The 17,833-nt window shown below is 55.7% G+C and overlaps 1 protein-coding gene across 5 annotated transcripts in view; it reads left to right on the forward strand.

The window, feature by feature from the left end:
* LOC105467527 (inositol-tetrakisphosphate 1-kinase) overlaps positions 1-17,833 on the forward strand; it is a 181,514-nt gene that overhangs the window by 155,448 nt on the left and 8,233 nt on the right. For all 5 annotated transcript variants that reach the window (XM_011717174.3, XM_071099689.1, XM_071099686.1 and 2 more), the window contains 4 exons: positions 3,121-3,219; positions 3,578-3,618; positions 7,595-7,760; positions 13,937-14,004. In XM_011717174.3, coding sequence (XP_011715476.1) covers positions 3,121-3,219; positions 3,578-3,618; positions 7,595-7,760; positions 13,937-14,004 — 374 coding nt within the window. The remainder of the gene's footprint in view (positions 1-3,120; positions 3,220-3,577; positions 3,619-7,594; positions 7,761-13,936; positions 14,005-17,833) is intronic.

The following is a 17,833-nucleotide window of genomic DNA, read 5'->3' on the forward strand; positions in this document are numbered from 1 at the left end:
ACAGTTGCTTTTCTTGTATCCTGCAACCTTGCTAAACTCATTTATTAGCTCTAATGGTTTTGGAGGTTTTTTAAATATGTGCATTCCTTGGGATTTTCTATGTATAAGATCCTATTATCTGCAAATAGAGATGATTTCACTTCTTCCCTTCCACTCTGTATGCTGTTTCATTTTTCTTGCCTACTGGCCGCGGCTAGAACCTCCAGTACGGTGTTAAATAGAAGTGGCAGAGGCAGACCTCCTTATCTTGTTCCTGATCTTAGGGGAAGTGTCTAGTCTTTCACTGAGGAGTCTGGGTTTTTCTAGAAGGTTAAAGAAGCTCCCTTATGTTCCTAGTTTGTGGAGTGTTCTTGCCATGAAAGGGTGTTAGATTTTTTCAAATGCTTTTTCTGCATCCCTTGAGATGATCGTGTGGTTTTTGTCCTTTATGAATATGGTGTATTGCCTTGGTTGATTCTGTGTGTTGCGACTGCTATTGTTACGAGGTTTGCCACAGAGCAGAGTAGCACACTGTTAGGAACCCCTGGAGCCAGGGAGCTTCACGGGCACTTTTTCTGCAAGGGAGGCTGTAGTCAACAGCAGGGGCCTGGGAGTCAGATGGTGCGGGTATGACCCCCTGGCTGTACCACTGGCTCACCGTGGAACTCTATGCAGGGAAATGCCACGTCTGTGCCCTAGTTTCCTCATCTGTAAAATTCTAAGGGACAGGAGTGCTTCCTTGTGGGGTTCTTATGAGGGTAAATGAGTTACTGTGTAACTACGTGGGACAGTGTCTGGCATGGAACACATGGAGTGTTTTGAGACATTGGCTACTGGCCACTAGTGACATTATGTAAAAGCTTGGATGGGCCAGGCTGGGGAGGGACAGTTGAGGAGGGCATTGAAATCTGAAAGCCAAGCTGATTCACCTGCTCTAAAAACTCTGAGGGCCGTAGGGAGCCTGGAAGCTCTTACAGGAGGTGGCCTGTTTGACCCCAGCAGCCTCCAGATCTTCCTGTGGGAGGAGGGGCCAAGGGTGGAGCCCAGGCTGGTGAGCGCCCGTCTGAAGCCTGCCTACGGCAGAACCCTCCAGTTCATTCAGGCCTGAGCACCATATCCTTTGGGACTGGGTTGCAGGGGCTGTGTGTTTGCAGCAAGGAGGCTTTTGCACAGACTGCTTCCTCCCTTGACAGCCATGGAGGGCCTGCCAGCCCTCACACAGCATTCCCACCCGGCCTGGGACCTTGTTTGGAAAATGGCTTTCAGCTGAGCACCAGCTCCCCCACCCGCCCCCGGCCCTGACTTTCCTGACTTCCCCTCTCCTGGGCTGCCAGGTGAGCCTGGCTCCTTGTCCTGGCTCTGCCGTTGACCACTGTATGACCTTGGGGCCTCTGTTTCTGCACACTGTCAGGGACTGCTGCTGATTGAATAGGCCTCTGTGCAGAGGGCCTGCATCACTGTCTGCCGGGGGCTGGGGAAACACTGGCTCCAGACCACCCTCCCAGTGCCCCAGAGAAACTGCAACCCCCCAAATCTTTCTGTTTGGAGTTTAGACTGTGAGGGTAGGAGTGAGGGAAAAGGGGAATGAGGATGAGGAGGGAGATAAAAGCACTTTTATATGCTCTGTGTAATTCTTGGCATTTGTTTTTATGAGATAAATGAGGCTGGATCTACCTTGATTTAATGTCCTGACCTCCTAGCCAGCCAAGTAGCTAGCAGCTCGAGACAGGCCGCCTCGCTCTGTTTACTTTTGGTTTGGTTTCCAAGCCTGTGGGTGGCAGACCGCCCCCGCCCCACTCATGCTCAGCCTTTCCTGGCCCCTGTGCCCTGAAGTACAGGGTGGTCCCACCTCTGTGGTCTTATCAGGGAAGGGGGACAATGACAAGAAACAATAATAAAAAACCAGTAGTTTCATCATCAGCAGAGCGATTCCAAATATGTTTTGTTATCCCATAAAAAATCTTGTTTCCCTCTGCTCGGTGCCGGGCATGAGTCAGGATGAAGAGAACAGGTCAGCTTTCGAGGGTTTTTTTTTTTTTTTGAGACGGAGTCTCGCTCTGTCACCCAGGCTGGAGTGTAGTGGCCGGATCTCAGCTCACTGCAAGCTCCGCCTCCCGGGTTCACGCCATTCTCCTGCCTCAGCCTCCCGAGTAGCTGGGACTACAGGCGCCCGCCACCTCGCCCGGCTAGTTTTTTGTATTTCTTAATAGAGACGAGGTTTCACCATGTTAGCCAGGATGGTCTCGATCTCCTGACCTTGTGATCCGCCCGTCTCGGCCTCCCAAAGTGCTGGGATTACAGGCTTGAGCCACCGCGCCCGGCAGAGGGTTTTAGAAAGTTGGGCTCACCCTTAGAATCCACTGGGTGGGCCTGGAGGGGGGCTCGGGAACGCCAACCTGTGAAGGGCAAGAAGCCATTGGCAGGGGGACCAGGCGCGGAGATGTAGTGAGCATGCCGGGGAGGCCACCTCTGGAGCTCCATGGGATGCCCTCAATTATGTTAAGTAGTCGGCAGGTGAGGGGTCAGGCGGTGTCCATGTGGAAACAGTTGTGTTACCACCAGCTAGGTCTTAATCTCTCTGACCCCACTTTCCTCCTCATGGGATTATTTTGCAAATGTAGAGGTGATGCCGGCAAAGCCCTCAGCACAGCGCTAGACACTTGCTAAGAGCTGTATTGTCACTGCGATTATTATGAAGCAAGTGTATCACATGATGGGAAAGTCTTTATTGAACCAGAAAAATGGTCATGGCTTATTAAGTTAGGATTCAGGTTACAAAACAGTATCCTGTTTGTAAAGCGCTCTGTGTGTAAATGCACACGTGGCTAAAAGGCCCCAGTGGTGGGGTAGTAGTTGTAATGTCTGTGAATATGTCAATTTTTTACTTTTCTGTGCTCTTTGGATTTTACACAGTGATCATACACGAGTTTTGTAATTACAGAAATGTTTTTAGACAGTGTAACGGCAGGCCTGTGGTTATTGTCCACACACACGAGCACATGGGACTGCAGAGTTTGAGGACGGTCAGATCCAGGAGCACGAGGGCACGGAAGGCCCCTGGGGTGGGGCGGGCTGTTGCAGGACGTGTGCCTGGGGCAGCTGTCCGGGAGCTGTGCTGACCAGGCCTCCCCTCTGCCCTAGACGACAGGATCTGCTCACCGCCCTTCATGGAGCTCACGAGCCTGTGCGGGGATGACACCATGCAGCTGCTGGAGAAGAACGGCCTGGCTTTCCCGTTCAGTGCGTACCACCCCAGCTCCACCTGAGGGCAGGCGCTGTAGGCCTAGGCCAGCATGGGGGAAGGGCGGGGTGTATAGTCCCCTCTGGATATAAGCTCACCCGGGGATGGACGAGCACATGGCCCTGGGTCCCACCTCCACCCACACCACAGAAACCGGGTCCTGGTGGGAGGCACAGGGCAATGTGCTCTGCTGCCTGGCCTGGGGGTTGTCTACCCACACATCACCCTCAGTGCAGATACCAGGTGTCCAGAGTGTGTGTCTCAGCTAGAGTTCCTTTCTAGACGTGCCAAATGCCCCTGCCTTGTGGGTGAATGGCCTCGCTAATTTCTCTCTGCTTTTCTCTCCCCAACCCATAGTTTGCAAAACCAGAGTGGCTCATGGCACCAACTCTCACGAGGTGAGTGGAAGAAGATCTGACTGTCTGTCGCCCCCGACCCCCATCCTTTCAGCTCGTCGTGTCTCATTGCGACCCTGCCAGATTCCTCACTGTCACTGCTCCTGCCCTGCTGTTAGTCCCGGCTCCTTGGTAGACAGCCTCCTTCCCTTCCCTGGACTTCAGAGGAATGGAGCAGGAGTGCTGTGGCTTCATACACTGTCTGCAACCTCACCCCAATGTCTGTCCTGTCCCTAAGGCAGGAGGATGTGCTCGGGACCCACCTGTCCTCTATGGAGCCTGTCTTAGCTCTGGCAGCCATAACAAACCCCAGGCACTGGGTGGCTTCGCCACATTTATTTTCTCACAGCCCTGGAGGCTGAAAGTCCCAGGTCAGGGTGCCAGCAGGGTCAGTTTCTGGTGAGGGCTCTCTTCCTACCTTGCAGATGGCCACCTTCTCCCTGTGTCCTCACATGGCCTCTTGTGTGTGTGAATGGAGAGGAATAGAAAGCAAGAGCAAGCTCTCTAATTTCTTCTGATAGGGGCACTAATCCCATCTTAAGGGCCCCGCCCTCAAGACCTCCAAAGAGGCCCCACCTCCAGATACCACCACAGTGGGGCGCAGGCTTCAGCGTAGAAATTCTGGGGCACACATTCGGTCCATGGGGAGCTTGTGCGAGTCATGCTCCAGTCCAGCCCACCCTGCAGGACTGTCTGTCCTTTGGGCCATCAGTGTCATCTCCTCGAGGGCCTGTTTTGTGGCAGGCACTGGGCTGGGCCCACATGAGGGCTGTTAGCTCCGAGAAGGCTCTGTCACTGCCACAGGGGTCTGCCATGCTGCTGAATTGAGACGGGCCAGGGAGGAAAGGGGGGCCGCTTGGAATCAACCCCATGGAATGCTTTGATTCACGAGTCACCCACCCACCCATTCATTCTTTTATTCACTTTATGATGTTCCCGGCCACCTTGAGGACCACGGGGACCAGGGAACAGATGCATAGGATGTGAGTCCTGTCCCTAGAGAGAGCCAAGGAGCCTGTGAGGACTCTGGGGACTAGAGGAGTGGATGGTCATATAGGGGCTTCGCTGGGGCCAGGGCCTGCACCACCCTCAGGAGCCACAGCTGAGGCCTTGTGTTTGCCCTGGACATAGCCCTGCCTGAGGTCTCCCCACTGGGCACATGTGGAGGTGTGCTGGGCAACAGGCATCTGACTGGAGTGGGCTCTCTGGGGAAGGCCTGTCCTTGGAAGGCCGTACCAACAGAAATCCTCCCCAGAGCTCACGACTAAAAGGGGAAGACTCAGCAGCATGGGCCTTTCCTGGGTTATGTACTGCTCTTTGTCCCTGGCTTGTACTTCTGGGTAAGTGTCAGTAGACAGTGTCGGCGTAGCGTGGCGCGTGCTGTGATGGGAAGGAGTGTGGGGACAGCCCACCCGTCCCGTTGTCAGTTGTCTGAAATCGGGAGCCCTCATGCAGTCTTCCTGTGGGTGCTGGCCCTCCTGCTGCAGCCTGCCTGGCTCTGTGCCCGGTGCTGGCAGCACCCTCCGGGATGTGCCCGGTCAGGGAGGGAGCAGGAAGGCCCCCCTCGGCCCCAGTACCTGCCTGCCCGCCTTCCAGCAGCCCCTTTCCACCACCCGGTGGTTCCTCTGTGTGTCAGTTGCTTGGGTGTTACTGACAGAAGCACGAGCGCAGTCATCAGTGTGATTAGATCGGCCTAACTCAGAACCGGGCAGCCCGGGAGGAGGGAGCCACTTCTGCGAGTCACTTGAAGCCTGAGGGCCGGGGCTGTGGAATCCCATGCCTGGGACCAATTCTGGTGCTGCGTGTTGCCGTTTGTGCGACTTTGGCAAATTCCCCAGCCACCCAGAGTATCCGTCCACGTTTGTGATTGGAGACGTAGTGGCTTCTGTGAAGGATGAGGGGTCACTGCCAGGGTTGCCTGGGTGGACTGCTGGATGAGCTGTCGGAACCAGCTGCCCTGGAGCCTGCCGGGTACTTACCAAAGGGGATGGAGGTTCTGGATCCAGGTGCACCCCTCTCAGGATTCCCCTCATGGGCCTCGGGACTCTCAGCCCTCAAGTATGGGGTCAGCACGCTCAGGGGAAGCTATAAATCACCCCTCATTCTAGCCGTCTGCCTCCAGGATGTTCATACGGGCATCCCTCCTCCCCCCGCACTCCCCAGCAGGCTGTCTGGGTCCACTGCCAACAAGGTGTGCCACCATGTCCCACGTGCTCAGAGACCCCTAGCAGACTCTTGTGTACAGACGGGGTGTGTTAGCATTACAGGGACGTGCCTTCTGGGGTGGACACTGTCCACCAGATAGGCAGAGGCTGGGGGACGAGCTTCTCACAGATTCCAGGGGTACCCGGGGAAGCCAAGTACAGCAGGGGTGGAGAATAGCACTGTGCATGGTGGGCTTTAGATAGGCCAGCAGGTGCTTCTGATCTGGAGTCCTCGTCTGCATCCCAGCCCACCCACTCCCTGCCTCTGAATCTCCCAGCCCCAGCCCCAGCCAAAATCAGGACCATTTCTGCTAAACCACTCTGTCTTCATTTTATGTTCACAGAACCATTTGGGTTTTTGTTTTGTTTTGGGGCCAGTGTGAGGGTACTCATTTGCTCCATAGTGGAATTTTTGTTTTTTGTTTTTTGTTTTTTAAGCTATAACTTAGCCGAAAGCCCCGAGCACCCCTGCAGCCACCCATGATTTTACAGAGGAAGACAGTGGCGCTTAAGCAGGGCGGGGGCCCAGCCTGGGCTCACACAGCAAGTGCCAAGCAGGCACTCCAGCCCCTGCCTGGCTCCAGAGCTGCTCGTGTTTTTCCTGTCCTTTATTCTTGTCAGAAGGCTGAGGAGACGTTCGCTGCCCCCCAGCGCTCCTAGCACAGACACACTTTTTGTTTTTCCCATGTGGCCTGGATTGCCATGTCTGTCCTGCCCAGCTGGGCTCCAGGCACGTAGGGCTGGCGCTCCGTGACAGCTGACATGAGGGGTGGCAGCTGGGGAGGCAACCAGCTGTCCAGGGCCCATTATCCCTGCTCAGCAGCCCCAGCCGTCTGGTGGCTCCTTCCTGGGGCCCTGCGGGCTGAGGGATTAGCCGTGACCCTGGCACCAGCAGCTGGATCGACTAAGCTGAGGGCCCACCCCTCTGTCCTCAGAGCAGGCCCTGGGCAGAGCCCGTGCTGGCCGGGGCTGAGAGGGTTTTGGCAGCTGCCCCCGTGCACTCCCTACCTCAGCCCCTACCAGATCCTCCTGTCGGGGACCTTTTTCCCTAGAGGAGTCGGGGACCAGAAGCGCAAAGGCCTGTTGTTTGCCGAGTGTCCTGTGGCTCCGTGTGTAGGGGTGCGGCTGGGTGCTGTGCAGACCCGATTCCATCCCGGGCTCGCTCACGGTCCGGCAGTCACTGAATATCTCAGCGCCTCATCGTCCTCATCTGTGAAAGGTTGTATGCTCACCTCAGAGGCGCATTGTAAGGGAGACATGAGGTAACACGTGTACGTGCTCAGAACAGAGCCCGGCTTGTCACGGCTGCTCGACAAGAGGCAGCCGTTGTCATCAGACAGGCTTTGACCCAAGGCCTCCTGACTCCTGTGCCTGAGTCATCTGTTTCCTTCCCCCTCCTCCCGGGTCTTTGTGGAGGATCCTTTAGGATGTCATAGGGTTGAGTAGCACACAACCTTAGGGGTCCCCTTCCCTGGACCACAGTGCGACGAGTGGCTCCACACTGTCAGAAGTTGTGCAGCTCACAGCCAGCTCAGTCTCACATGGCAGACCCAGTGGAGGGAGGACCTCCTACCCCGTGGCAGAAGGGATGCATCCCCAGGTGTTCTTCGCTCCACTCCACTCACCCTGGGTTGAGGCTCCTCTCGGGGAGTCCTCATGCCACGGGACCAGGAATGGGCCTTGGTGGAGGTGCTCTGGACAGGTGACACACCTGTGTGTTGGAGGTTGAGAGGATGGTGGATTCTGACAGAGCCTTTGACCCCTTGTCTTCCCAGATGGCTATCGTGTTCAACCAGGAGGGCCTGAATGCCATCCAGCCCCCCTGCGTGGTCCAGAATTTCATCAACCACAACGCCGTCCTGTACAAGGTGTTCGTGGTTGGCGAGTCCTACACTGTGGTCCAGAGGCCCTCACTCAAGAACTTCTCCGCAGGCACATCAGGTAACCGCTCCTCTCGCCATCTTGGGCTGAGCGAGACTCGGGGGCCCAGCTGGGATGTGGCAGCAGCTGTCTGTCCTTCGGCACTGCCCCCGCCCCGTGTTCTTGGTGGGATGGAGAGGTGCTCTAAAGATGGAAAGAGTTGTGTACGGTGGATAAAGAGGTCTTGGGAACTAGTAAAATGTCCCTGCTCCCTGGGTTATTGTAGGGGCCCCACCCACCTGAACCACCATAGACTCCAGAACACATCCAGAAGTGTTCTGTCCCTAGGACGCTTCCTGAGGACCCACACGATAATGATACTCACGGAGGAACACGCTGGGACAGGTGTGGCCAGCATGGCGTGTATTGGCTTTCCAGGGAGGCGAGGGCAGGTGCTGCCTGCTGTTTCCCGCTGAGCCGTCTTTACCTTGGGTCTCGTTTTCCCCGGGGAAGCCTGAGACAGAGTTGCCTGCTGCTGCCTGCGTAGCTGCCAGGGTGAGTTAGGCTCTGTTAGAAGCAGCAGCTGCCGGATCACAGGTCTTCTTAGGTGCAGGACTCCTACTGTGCCAGTGAGCGGGTTTTGAGTCAGTGGACGGTGGTCTAGGGGTCCCGTGGGTGTCTCGTAGGGCGTTCTCAGCTGTTGTCGCTAGGCCTGAGAAGCAGCTCCCCAGGGATTAGCCTGTGGACCCTGCTGCACTGAGGGGCCTTCCTTCCACCAGCTGCTCACCACCCTCTCCAGCCTCAGCCATTTTAAAAACGGACACTGAGTTAAAGATTTGCTGGCAGTGGAGCTGCTCAAAAGAATGTTCTAGTGGCTTCTGAAGGCATCTCAAGGCACGTTCTGGAAACCTTTGGAACAGTGGCAGTGTCTTGGGATAAGTAGCTTTCCAGGAGGACCCCTTGGAGAACACTCACTACCCTGCTGTGGCTTGTTCAAATCAGCCGCACATTTCTTTCAGCAAGGGGAACCCACATCATCAGAAGCGTTCAGACGCCAGCTGCTTTACCTCCACCTGAGCAAGCAGATGTGTGCTCTTGGCATCCCTCGTCTGGGGACTGCCTGTGGCCGTCCACACCTCCTGGCTGGTGTGCCGCCCGGCGTGGAGGGGCTGCAGCTGCTGTGGTCGCCCTCTCAGCCCTTCTTCCCCTAGATGCCTCTTCTCTTTCCGTGGACACAATACAGAGCGTGGATACTCTGGAAACATGCAGGTGTTCATTTTCCTCCTGAGGACAGACGGCCTTCCTAGCTGGGCATGTGGCTCCTGGACTCAAGGCTGTATTTTCAGGGTTTGGGACATCCTGGGTTTTTCTGGGTTTTTTTGTTTTCTCCTTTTTCCTCCTGGTTGCAAAATGCTGGGCCAGTTTCCGTCTCGACGCTGGGAACCATTAGCAGCAGAGTGCGGGCTCCTGTCCTGTATCTGTGAGGACAAGGACTCCTTGCCTGTGCGTCTTCTCGTGTGGCCATTTCTAGGTTGCCGGTTTGCCATAAAATGCAGGCCAGGAGACCAGACATGGTGGCTCGTGCCTATAGTCCCAGTTCTTTGAAGAGACCCAGGTGGGAAGATTGCTTGAGGCCAGGAATTTGAGACCAGCCTGGGCAACATAGTGAAACTCCATCTCTATAAAAAATAAAAAATTACCTGGGCATGGTGGCGTGCACCTGCAGTCCCAGCTACTAAGGAGGCTGAGGCAGAAGGATCGCTTTAGCCCAGGAGTTTAAGGTTGCAGTGAGCTGTGGTCGTGCCACTGCACTCCAGCCTAGGTGACAGTAAGACCTTGCCTCTTAAAAAAAAAAAAAAAAGCAGACTAAGCCCAAATAGTAGAGAAACACACAGAGCTAAAAAGGAGAAGTGTTTATTCTGTTCACGTGAACTAAGTAACTGTTAGTGTGTCTCTGCATCCCCAAAGCGGATTCTGTGTCCCCATCTCTAGGGCACGGTGCCAGGGAGCTAACGTGGGTTCTACGTGTATATTCTCTTTCTGGATAAGAAGTGTAATGCAACAGCAGCCCTTTAAGCTGGACCAGCTGAAAAGGGGGTTTGGGACTGTGGCCTCTTTCCGGCCCCCACCCCAGCTTTCCAATTTCCTTTGCCCGACGACAGGTCCCCCAGCTTCCCATGGCCACGCAGGGATGGGGGCTCCTTGAGTGGGATTTTTCTGGACCTGGGATAGAGACAAGGAGACGAGCCTTCACTCTACAACTGCCAGCCTCCTTTGCCTGTCAGCTGCACTTTTGTTTTTTACATGTTGACGTCTGAAATCAAGTGTGCGTTATAGCCAGTGGCATCCATGCAGAGGCTTTGGCTGGAGCTGAAGTCAGGTTGTGGCTTGTGCCATCCACCAGGAACATTTTGTGTTCTCTGCCCATGGTTCGCATTCACGGAGAGATTGTTCCCCTCCCTCCACCCTGTGCCAGGATAGAGATAGGCGAGTTCCTTTGCTCCCCCTTTCTATATAGTGGGTTTATTTCTTGTTCATCTTTACCCTGAGGACGTGGCGCAGGCTCCCATCTTTATTCAGGTTCCTTCCGTTATTCTCTCCAGCCTGAGTCTTGTTTCTCTTAGGCATGTATGAGTGGTACCTCCTACCATGTAGAGCGGGAGGCAGCAAACTTTTTTGCAGAAGGCCAAATTATAAGCATTTCCAGCTCCATCACAATTATTTAATGCTGCCATCGTAGTGCAAAAGCAGCTGTAGATATGTAAATGAGTGGCACGGCTGTGTTCCAATGAAACTTTATTTGCAAGTGCAGGTGGCCGGGCTTATAGTCTATAGTCTGCTGAGCTCCACTCCGGAGCCTCTTAATAGTCAGTGATACAGCATTTGTCAAGCCTACCATGTGCCCAGCCCTGCGTGAGCTGCTGGGGATCCAGTCAGGGACTAGATAGGCACCCAGCTTCCTGCCCTCTAGTTTGTATTCTGGTGGGAGAAACTGCATACAAGGAGAGAAATAATAAAAGGGTCAGCTGTGGCCTGAGATGAGGGGTTCTGAGGGAAAGAGAATGTGTCCTGGGATACCACTGGGTGAGGGGAGCCACTTGGAAAGGGCAGCTCAGGTGGTCCCTCTGCAGAGATGATACTCATGGCAACTGGAAGATGACTTGGGTCACTATCTGTAGCACTGGACACATTCTTCCCATCCCATTTGCCTCCCGAGAGAGGAGATTAAGCAAATAAGGCTAAATGCAGTGTGGCCCCAGCTCATGGCTGTACTGCTGAGTTGCTGGGATATTTGGGGGCTCATCTTATCATTTATTCTTCTTTTAAACCTATTTTTTAAATCCATAAGTTGAGAAGAAAAGCACACATTCTTCCCTTCGTTGCCCTCCCTCCCTGTACAATGTTGGTGGTAGTTCTCCACCAGTGCTGTTGGGCTAGGCTAGGAACAGACTGCACGGGGCACCCGAAATCCAGGGTGCTGTCATGAGGAGGGCTGCTACATGCTGGGAGCAGCGCCCTGGTCTGGTGGATTAGAGGAAACGGCTGTCTTGGAGCTGGCCACCAGGTCTCTTTCCCTGATGCCTTCTCACTTGCCTCAGCTTTCCATCGTCGCCGGGGTGACTGGCAGCCGCGGGAGGCTGCTCCCACTCCCTCTGACCCCTGCTCAGACCGCACGTAGAGAGGAACTGAGCCCAGGCCATCTCTTACTGCCCTGCCAAATGGTCTGGCCAGAGCTCCTAGGTCGGAATTAGCCAGAGGGGCTGGGTGCGGTGGCTCATGCCTATATCCCCAGCACTTTGGGAGGCTGAGGTGGGCAGATCACCTGACGTCAGGAGTTCAAGACCAGCCTGACCAACATGGTGGAACCCTGTCTCTACTGAAAATACAAAAAAATTAGCCAGGCATGGTGGCGGGTGCCTGTAATCCCAGCTGCTCAGGAGGCAAGATAATCGCTTGAACATGGGAGGCGGAGGTTGCAGTGAGCCAAGCTCGGGCCACAGCACTCCAGCCTGGGCAACAGAGTGAGACTCTGTCTCAAAAAAATAAAAAGAAAAACAGAATTAGCCAGGAGGAGAAACGAGCCCCTCTTGAAATGGCCTGGACTCCGGCTTTTCCTACCAGAAGAAGCTGTTGGGTTGCATGATCTATCCAGGTCAGCAGACACTGGCCAGCCCCTCTGAATACCCAGCTCTGGCCCTTCCTGGCACCCACTCAGCACCCACGTGTTCTCCTTGTGGCTCCTGCAGACTTCCCAGCCTCCCTGATCTATGCTGTGTCTACCTGCGCTTGGTGGCCCTTCCTGCCCCTGGGCCTTCTCTGCTACTGGGCAACTGCTATTGAGGATCTGCAGGGAAATAGGTGGGAAGGTGCCGTGAGCTCAGGGTCTGAGCCAGGCTGGGCTACAGGATGAGCAGGTGGGCAGTGTTCCCCTCCCAGCTGCTCGAGCCTGCTCCAGCCTCAAGCCCATGGGGCTTATGCCATCCCCACAGGCTTCTTCTTGGCTGTCGGTGCCTTGGGAGTAGAGATCCTGGGGGCTTCATGACGCATGTCCTGCGGGGTGTTTATTTTCCCCAGGCTCCTCCCCAGGACCATCTTTCATGCCCCCCATCTGGACTGGCTCTGGTCAGAGCGGCAGGAGGACTGTCGGGCACACCAGGGCAGCCAGGGGCCTCTGTGCCCCGCTAGTGGGAAGGACGCCAGGTACATCTCAGCGCCTGCCCGCTTGGCTTCCATCTGAATCATTCTCTCATGCATGATTGTTGTGGCGCTGTAGAGTCCTGGAGCTGGTGGGGTTGTTGGCAGCCAGAGCAGGTGCCCCGTTGGCATGGCCCCTGGCATGCAGTGCCCCTCAGCCAGTGCCCTCCTGTCCTCGTACATAGGTGCCTGGGTCCTAGGGATGTGCATGGCATCCTGGGGGCAGGAGCCACAACGCCTTGCCCTGCAAGGACTCCAGGGGCTGCTGGGGCTGGTGGCCCGGGACAGTCCTGTGCCAGCCTTGGGGGAGGTCGTGGGATGGTGACAGACAGCCTTTTCCAGAACTCGGCCTGAGGCTCATGGTTCTGCAACTCTTGCATTCACGTGCCAATGCTTCCCAGTGCCTACGAGCGCGTTTCTGACCAACCGACCTGACAGTTCCCCCAAGTGACTTTGGTTCACTCCCCAAGGACTTTCTACTATGGGATCTACTTGCACTTTCACTGTTCTTGGGATTGGTCTGCCTCTGCGGGTCCCCAGTGGGCCTGTACGGGCTGGGTGTTGTGGGAGGCAGGCAGGAGCCAGACATGTGGGGTGAGGGTATTTCAGACTCTCTGTGCCAGCTTCCAGTGCCAAAGAGAAATTGTGCTGTGTGCTTTCTTGGATGGATCCTGTGGAAGCCTGCGTTCTCTGATTTCCTATTTTTTTCCCTAAGTCGCTAAGAACCACCAGAACCCTTTGTATTTTAAGTGCTCACGTGCTGGTGGCAGCCTGTCCCTATGTCTCTAGCACGTTCCCCAAAAGAGAGTCCTGTGGGCTGGGGAGTGGACTGGGAGCACTGGCCTAATAACACTGAGACTGCTTTACCTTGGGCCCTCTCTGGGGTGATATTCAGGTGTTTAGCTGTCCCACCCGGCCCTTCCCGCCCCCTCCCCAAACCTTCCCTGTATGGTGACAGGGCACTTTGGGAACAGGGCCTCAGGGAGAAGCAGATGTGATGCTGTGAGACGGTAGCAGAGGTTACCGTCTTTTGACTCGTTACATCGGTCACTTTTTTTTTTTTTTTTTTTTTTTTTTTTTTTTGAGACTGAGTCTGGCTCTGTCGCCCAGGCTGGAGTGCAGTGGCCGGATCTCAGCTCACTGCAAGCTCCGCCTCCCGGGTTTACGCCATTCTCCTGCCTCAGCCTCCGGAGTAGCTGGGACCACAGGCGCCCGCCACCTCGCCCGGCTAGTTTTTTGTATTTTTTAGTAGAGACGGGGTTTCACCGTGTTAGCCAAGATGGTCTCGATCTCCTGACCTTGTGATCCGCCCGTCTCGGCCTCCCAAAGTGCTGGGATTACAGGCTTGAGCCACCGTGCCCGGCTACATCGGTCACTTTTATGTGGGAGGAGGTGGTGAACCAGAGGCCCTGACGGTGCCCAGCTCACTAGAGCCCAGGGCTCTGCAGAGCCCGGGGCCGCGTGTTGTGTGCCTGGGTGGTGCTGCCCCCTGGTGTCGGGTGGCGGCAGTGTGGTCCCTGCATTGAGGTTCTAACGTCGGCTCCTTCCTGTGGCTTTTTCAGACCGTGAGTCCATCTTCTTCAACAGCCACAACGTGTCAAAGCCGGAGTCGTCATCAGTCCTGACGGAGGTGGGTCCTTCCGTTGGGGTGGCTTGGCCCGAAACTGCCCTCCCCTGGGCCTAGGTGTGGGCTGCTATGGCCATGGGGTCCTTGGCCGAGCTCTCCAGCAGGCTAGGGTGGGAAAGACCTTTGCCTCTGTGCCAGGGGCTTCAGGAGGTTCCAGAGACCCCTGTTCCTCTGCTTGCTTCAAGCCTTCGTGCTAGCAGCCATTGCAGCCCGGCCCAGCACAGGGAGAGGTGCGGGGCACGCTGGGCTTGCGGAGACTCTGCTCACTGCAAGCTGCCCTCGCAGAAGGTGTGCTGACCCTTCTCCCAGCGTGATCCCAGCGTGAGGAATCGGAAGCACTGCTCTCTCATCTGCCTCGTTCCTGATTTTTCAAAAGGCTGTGGAGGCAGCACCATCTCAGTCCTTTGTCCTGCAGTGGTCCTGAGGCTGGCAGGAGTGTCACCCCTGCCCCCAGCACTGTGGGTAGTGGGCATCCTGGCTGCTCAGTGAGTGTCACTGTGGCCAGTGTCAGCCCAGGTACCCTGCAGTGCAGGTCGCAGTCAGGCCTCATGGCATCAGAGAGGCTCGGTGACCTTTTCACGTTCACAAGGCTGGGATTTGACCCCAGCAGGTCTGATTCCAAAGTTGGATCTCCCAGGAATTTAGGACTTCTGACCTCACCAGTGATTCCTGAGCACCTGACCCCAAAGAATTTAGGAAAGGCTATCCTCTGCTGTTTCCCCGAAGTCCAGAGAGCCAGCGGCCACTTCCCTAAACTCAGAGCCCTCTGCCAGGGAGCCCGCTGTTCTGAGGATATGTGTGTACTGGTCTTCTGGGGGGCTTTGCTGGTGTCCTCCTCCCTGTCCTGGTCTGGCCTCTCCAACGAGCCAGCCTCCACTCCAACGGCAGTGCTCGTGTCCCTGGGGGGCTGCCCCAGAACCCAGGCGGCCTGTCTGTCATTGGTGTCAGGGTCCTCTGAGGAGCCAGCAGTGTGCCGAGCATTAGACAGAGCACAGGCGTGGGCAGGACCTAGAGAGAACATCGCCATCCTCAGGATGTTGACACATGTCCCCTGGGAACATGTCAGGCTTTGGGAACAGATTTAAACAGAGCCTCAGTGCCTGGCTGAGCATATTATAAGATGTTCTGTACAAGAGACGGCTTTTTTCTAAGCTTCAGAATCACAGGGCTTCCTCCCTGTGTGCCTTTGCTCTGGGGGCCCCAGCAGCCCGTGTGATGGAGGGGAATTGGCATTTGCAGACTGAGTGTCCTCTCAGGGGTAGGGCCAGCAGCCATGATGGCAGAGGGACCCATCCTGAAGAAGTCACTGTCTTGGATTAGCACATGTTGACCTCAGCCTCAATCTCCTCATCTGTAAAACGGGAAGGGGTGGGCCTAGAGACACTGCAGGGCCCTTCCCTTCACCTCTGAGGTCTGCAGTCGCCTCCTCCTTCCCTCAGCGCATGGCTGCTAGTCAGGAATCTGCCAGGACTGACGACTTCCAAAAATAGAAAAGGGAAATGCGGTCAGCACCACCTTTTCCACTGGGACATCAGCCCCTCCTGGACGCCCGCAGGCTGGCCTGACACAGCCAGCTGCCCCTGCCCACCTGGGGCTTCTCCAGTCCTGCCTTGGCCTCCCTGGGAGTCTGGTGCAGGAAGCCCTCCTCTGGCCTTAAAGCACCCCTCCCTTCCCGGTGGGAGACCCCTGAGGATGGGCCTAGCCCCACCTAACTTGCAGGGTCCCACACGCCCTTTGCTTTTCGGAATTCAGTCTCGGGTATTAGGTAAGGGCACAGACTCTGACGGGTCTGCCTTGGCCCAAGCTAAGGTGAGTCGCGTCACCTCTCTGAGCCTTGGTTTCTTCTTCCTGGCCCAGAAGGGTTCCGGAGTCCAGGGAGTTCCTGGGTGAGAAGCACCCACCGCAGTGCCAGGTGTGTAGTACGGGCATGGTCTCACCGGGTGCCGAGGCCCACTGGGGACCCGTGAACGCCTTCCCAGCTCCCCTGTCACCTCCTCGCTTTCCAGAATGTCACCAGATCACTTGCATTGAGGGCCCCAGGCAGGATTTCCGTGCCTTTATCTTGTCCTAGGATGGCTGTTTGGTTTTGGATAACCAGACAACTTCAGAAGGATTTCTGAGATTCCGTAGCTAAGCCAAGAGCGCTTTTGTAAATGGCGTGCCGTGGGGCGTGTGGCAGTGCAGGAACCGAGCTCCCTTACTACCGAGCCTGTGCTGTGAGCCTGAGGCAGCAGCTCCTTCCATCTGCACCACAATCTCTCAGTGAGATGTTTTTATTACCCCATTTATTGGGACAAGAAAACAAGGCCCAGAAGGGTTTTGTTATGGCTTAGGGTACACAGTAGAGAATGGGCAGCCCCAAGTTGTCCACCAGCATCTCTCTGACTCAATGAGGGCCCTGGGCTGCAGGGCGAGTGGCTGAGCTGCCCCACTAGGCTTGGCCTTTGGCCGCCACTGGCAAGAATGACCCAGGAGGCTCAGAAAAGCTAAGTGGCTGGGTGTGGTGGCTCATGCCTTTAATCCCAACACTTTGGGAGGCCAAGGCGGGCAGATGGCTTGAGCCCGAGAGTTTGAGACCAGCCTGGGAAACGTGGTGAGACCTTTAATCCCTACCGAAACAGAATACAAAAATGAGCCGCACAGGGCGTTGCTCACCTGGAGTCTCAGCTACTTGGGAGGCCGAGGTGGGAGGATCATTTGAGCCTGGAAGGTCAAGGCTGCGGTGAGTTGTGATCTCGCCATTGCACTGTAGCCTGGGCAACAGAGCAAGGCCCTGTCTCAAAAAGAAAAAAACAGAAAAGTGCTAAGGGATGAATGCCTCTCACAGCCGGGCCACTCCCGCCCCCTAGAAAGTATTTCTTCCGGATAAGACACCAAGGCCTTGAGGTTGTGAGCAGGGGGGCCCTGCGTGTCCTGCAGAGCCGGGATGGGAGATGTGCTGGTGTAGGCCTCAGAGCGTGGGTGGTGCCCGGGCGTGGGTCCCTCAGAGTGTGGGTGGTGCCCGGGCGCGGGTCCCTCAGGGCGTGGGTGGTGCCCGGGCGCGGGTCCCTCAGGGCGTGGGTGGTGCCCGGGCGCGGGTCCCTGCTCAGCACTTCCTTCCCTGGAAGCTCCCAGTGGCTGCTTTAGCCTCCTGTGCTTCGGTAAGGGCCACTTTTCTTGGTGACCAGGGCTCTGTCCCCAGCCCTGCTGACCCGCTTTCACTTTTTTTTTAAAATTCAGGTGCGCTGGGCATAGTGACTCACACCTGTAATCCCAGCATTTTGGGAGGCCTAGGAGGGAGGATTACTTGAGGCCAGGAGTTTGAGACCAACCTGGGCAAGATAATGAGACCCTGTCCCTACAAAAAACAAATAAAATTAGCCAGGCATGGTGGCACACACCTGTAGTCCCAGCTACTCCAGAGGCTGAGGCCCAGGAGTTCGAGGCTGCAGTGAGCCGTGATTGCAACACTACACTCCAGCCTGGGTGACAGAGTGAAATATTGTCTCTAAATAAAATAAAACTGAGGTAAATTCACATACATAAGATTAACCATTTCAAAGAGAATAATTCAGTGGCAATTAGCACATTCACAGTGTTGTCCAATCACCACCTCTATCTGGTTCCAAAACAAAACATTTTCATCGCTGAGAAGAAAACCCTGGGCCCGCCAGGCACTCACTCCCCATTTCCCCCACCTCTTGTTACTGGCAGCCACTGAGCTCATTGCTGTCTCTCTGGCGTTACCTGTCCCAGATATTCCATAGAAATGGAATCACACAATATGTGAGCTTTTGTGTCTGGGTTCCTGCACTCAGCGTGATGTGTTCAGGGTTCCTCTGCACTGTAGCAT

This window comes from Macaca nemestrina, chromosome 7 (assembly GCF_043159975.1).
Source record: "Macaca nemestrina isolate mMacNem1 chromosome 7, mMacNem.hap1, whole genome shotgun sequence".
NCBI classification, from domain to species: Eukaryota; Metazoa; Chordata; class Mammalia; order Primates; family Cercopithecidae; genus Macaca; species Macaca nemestrina.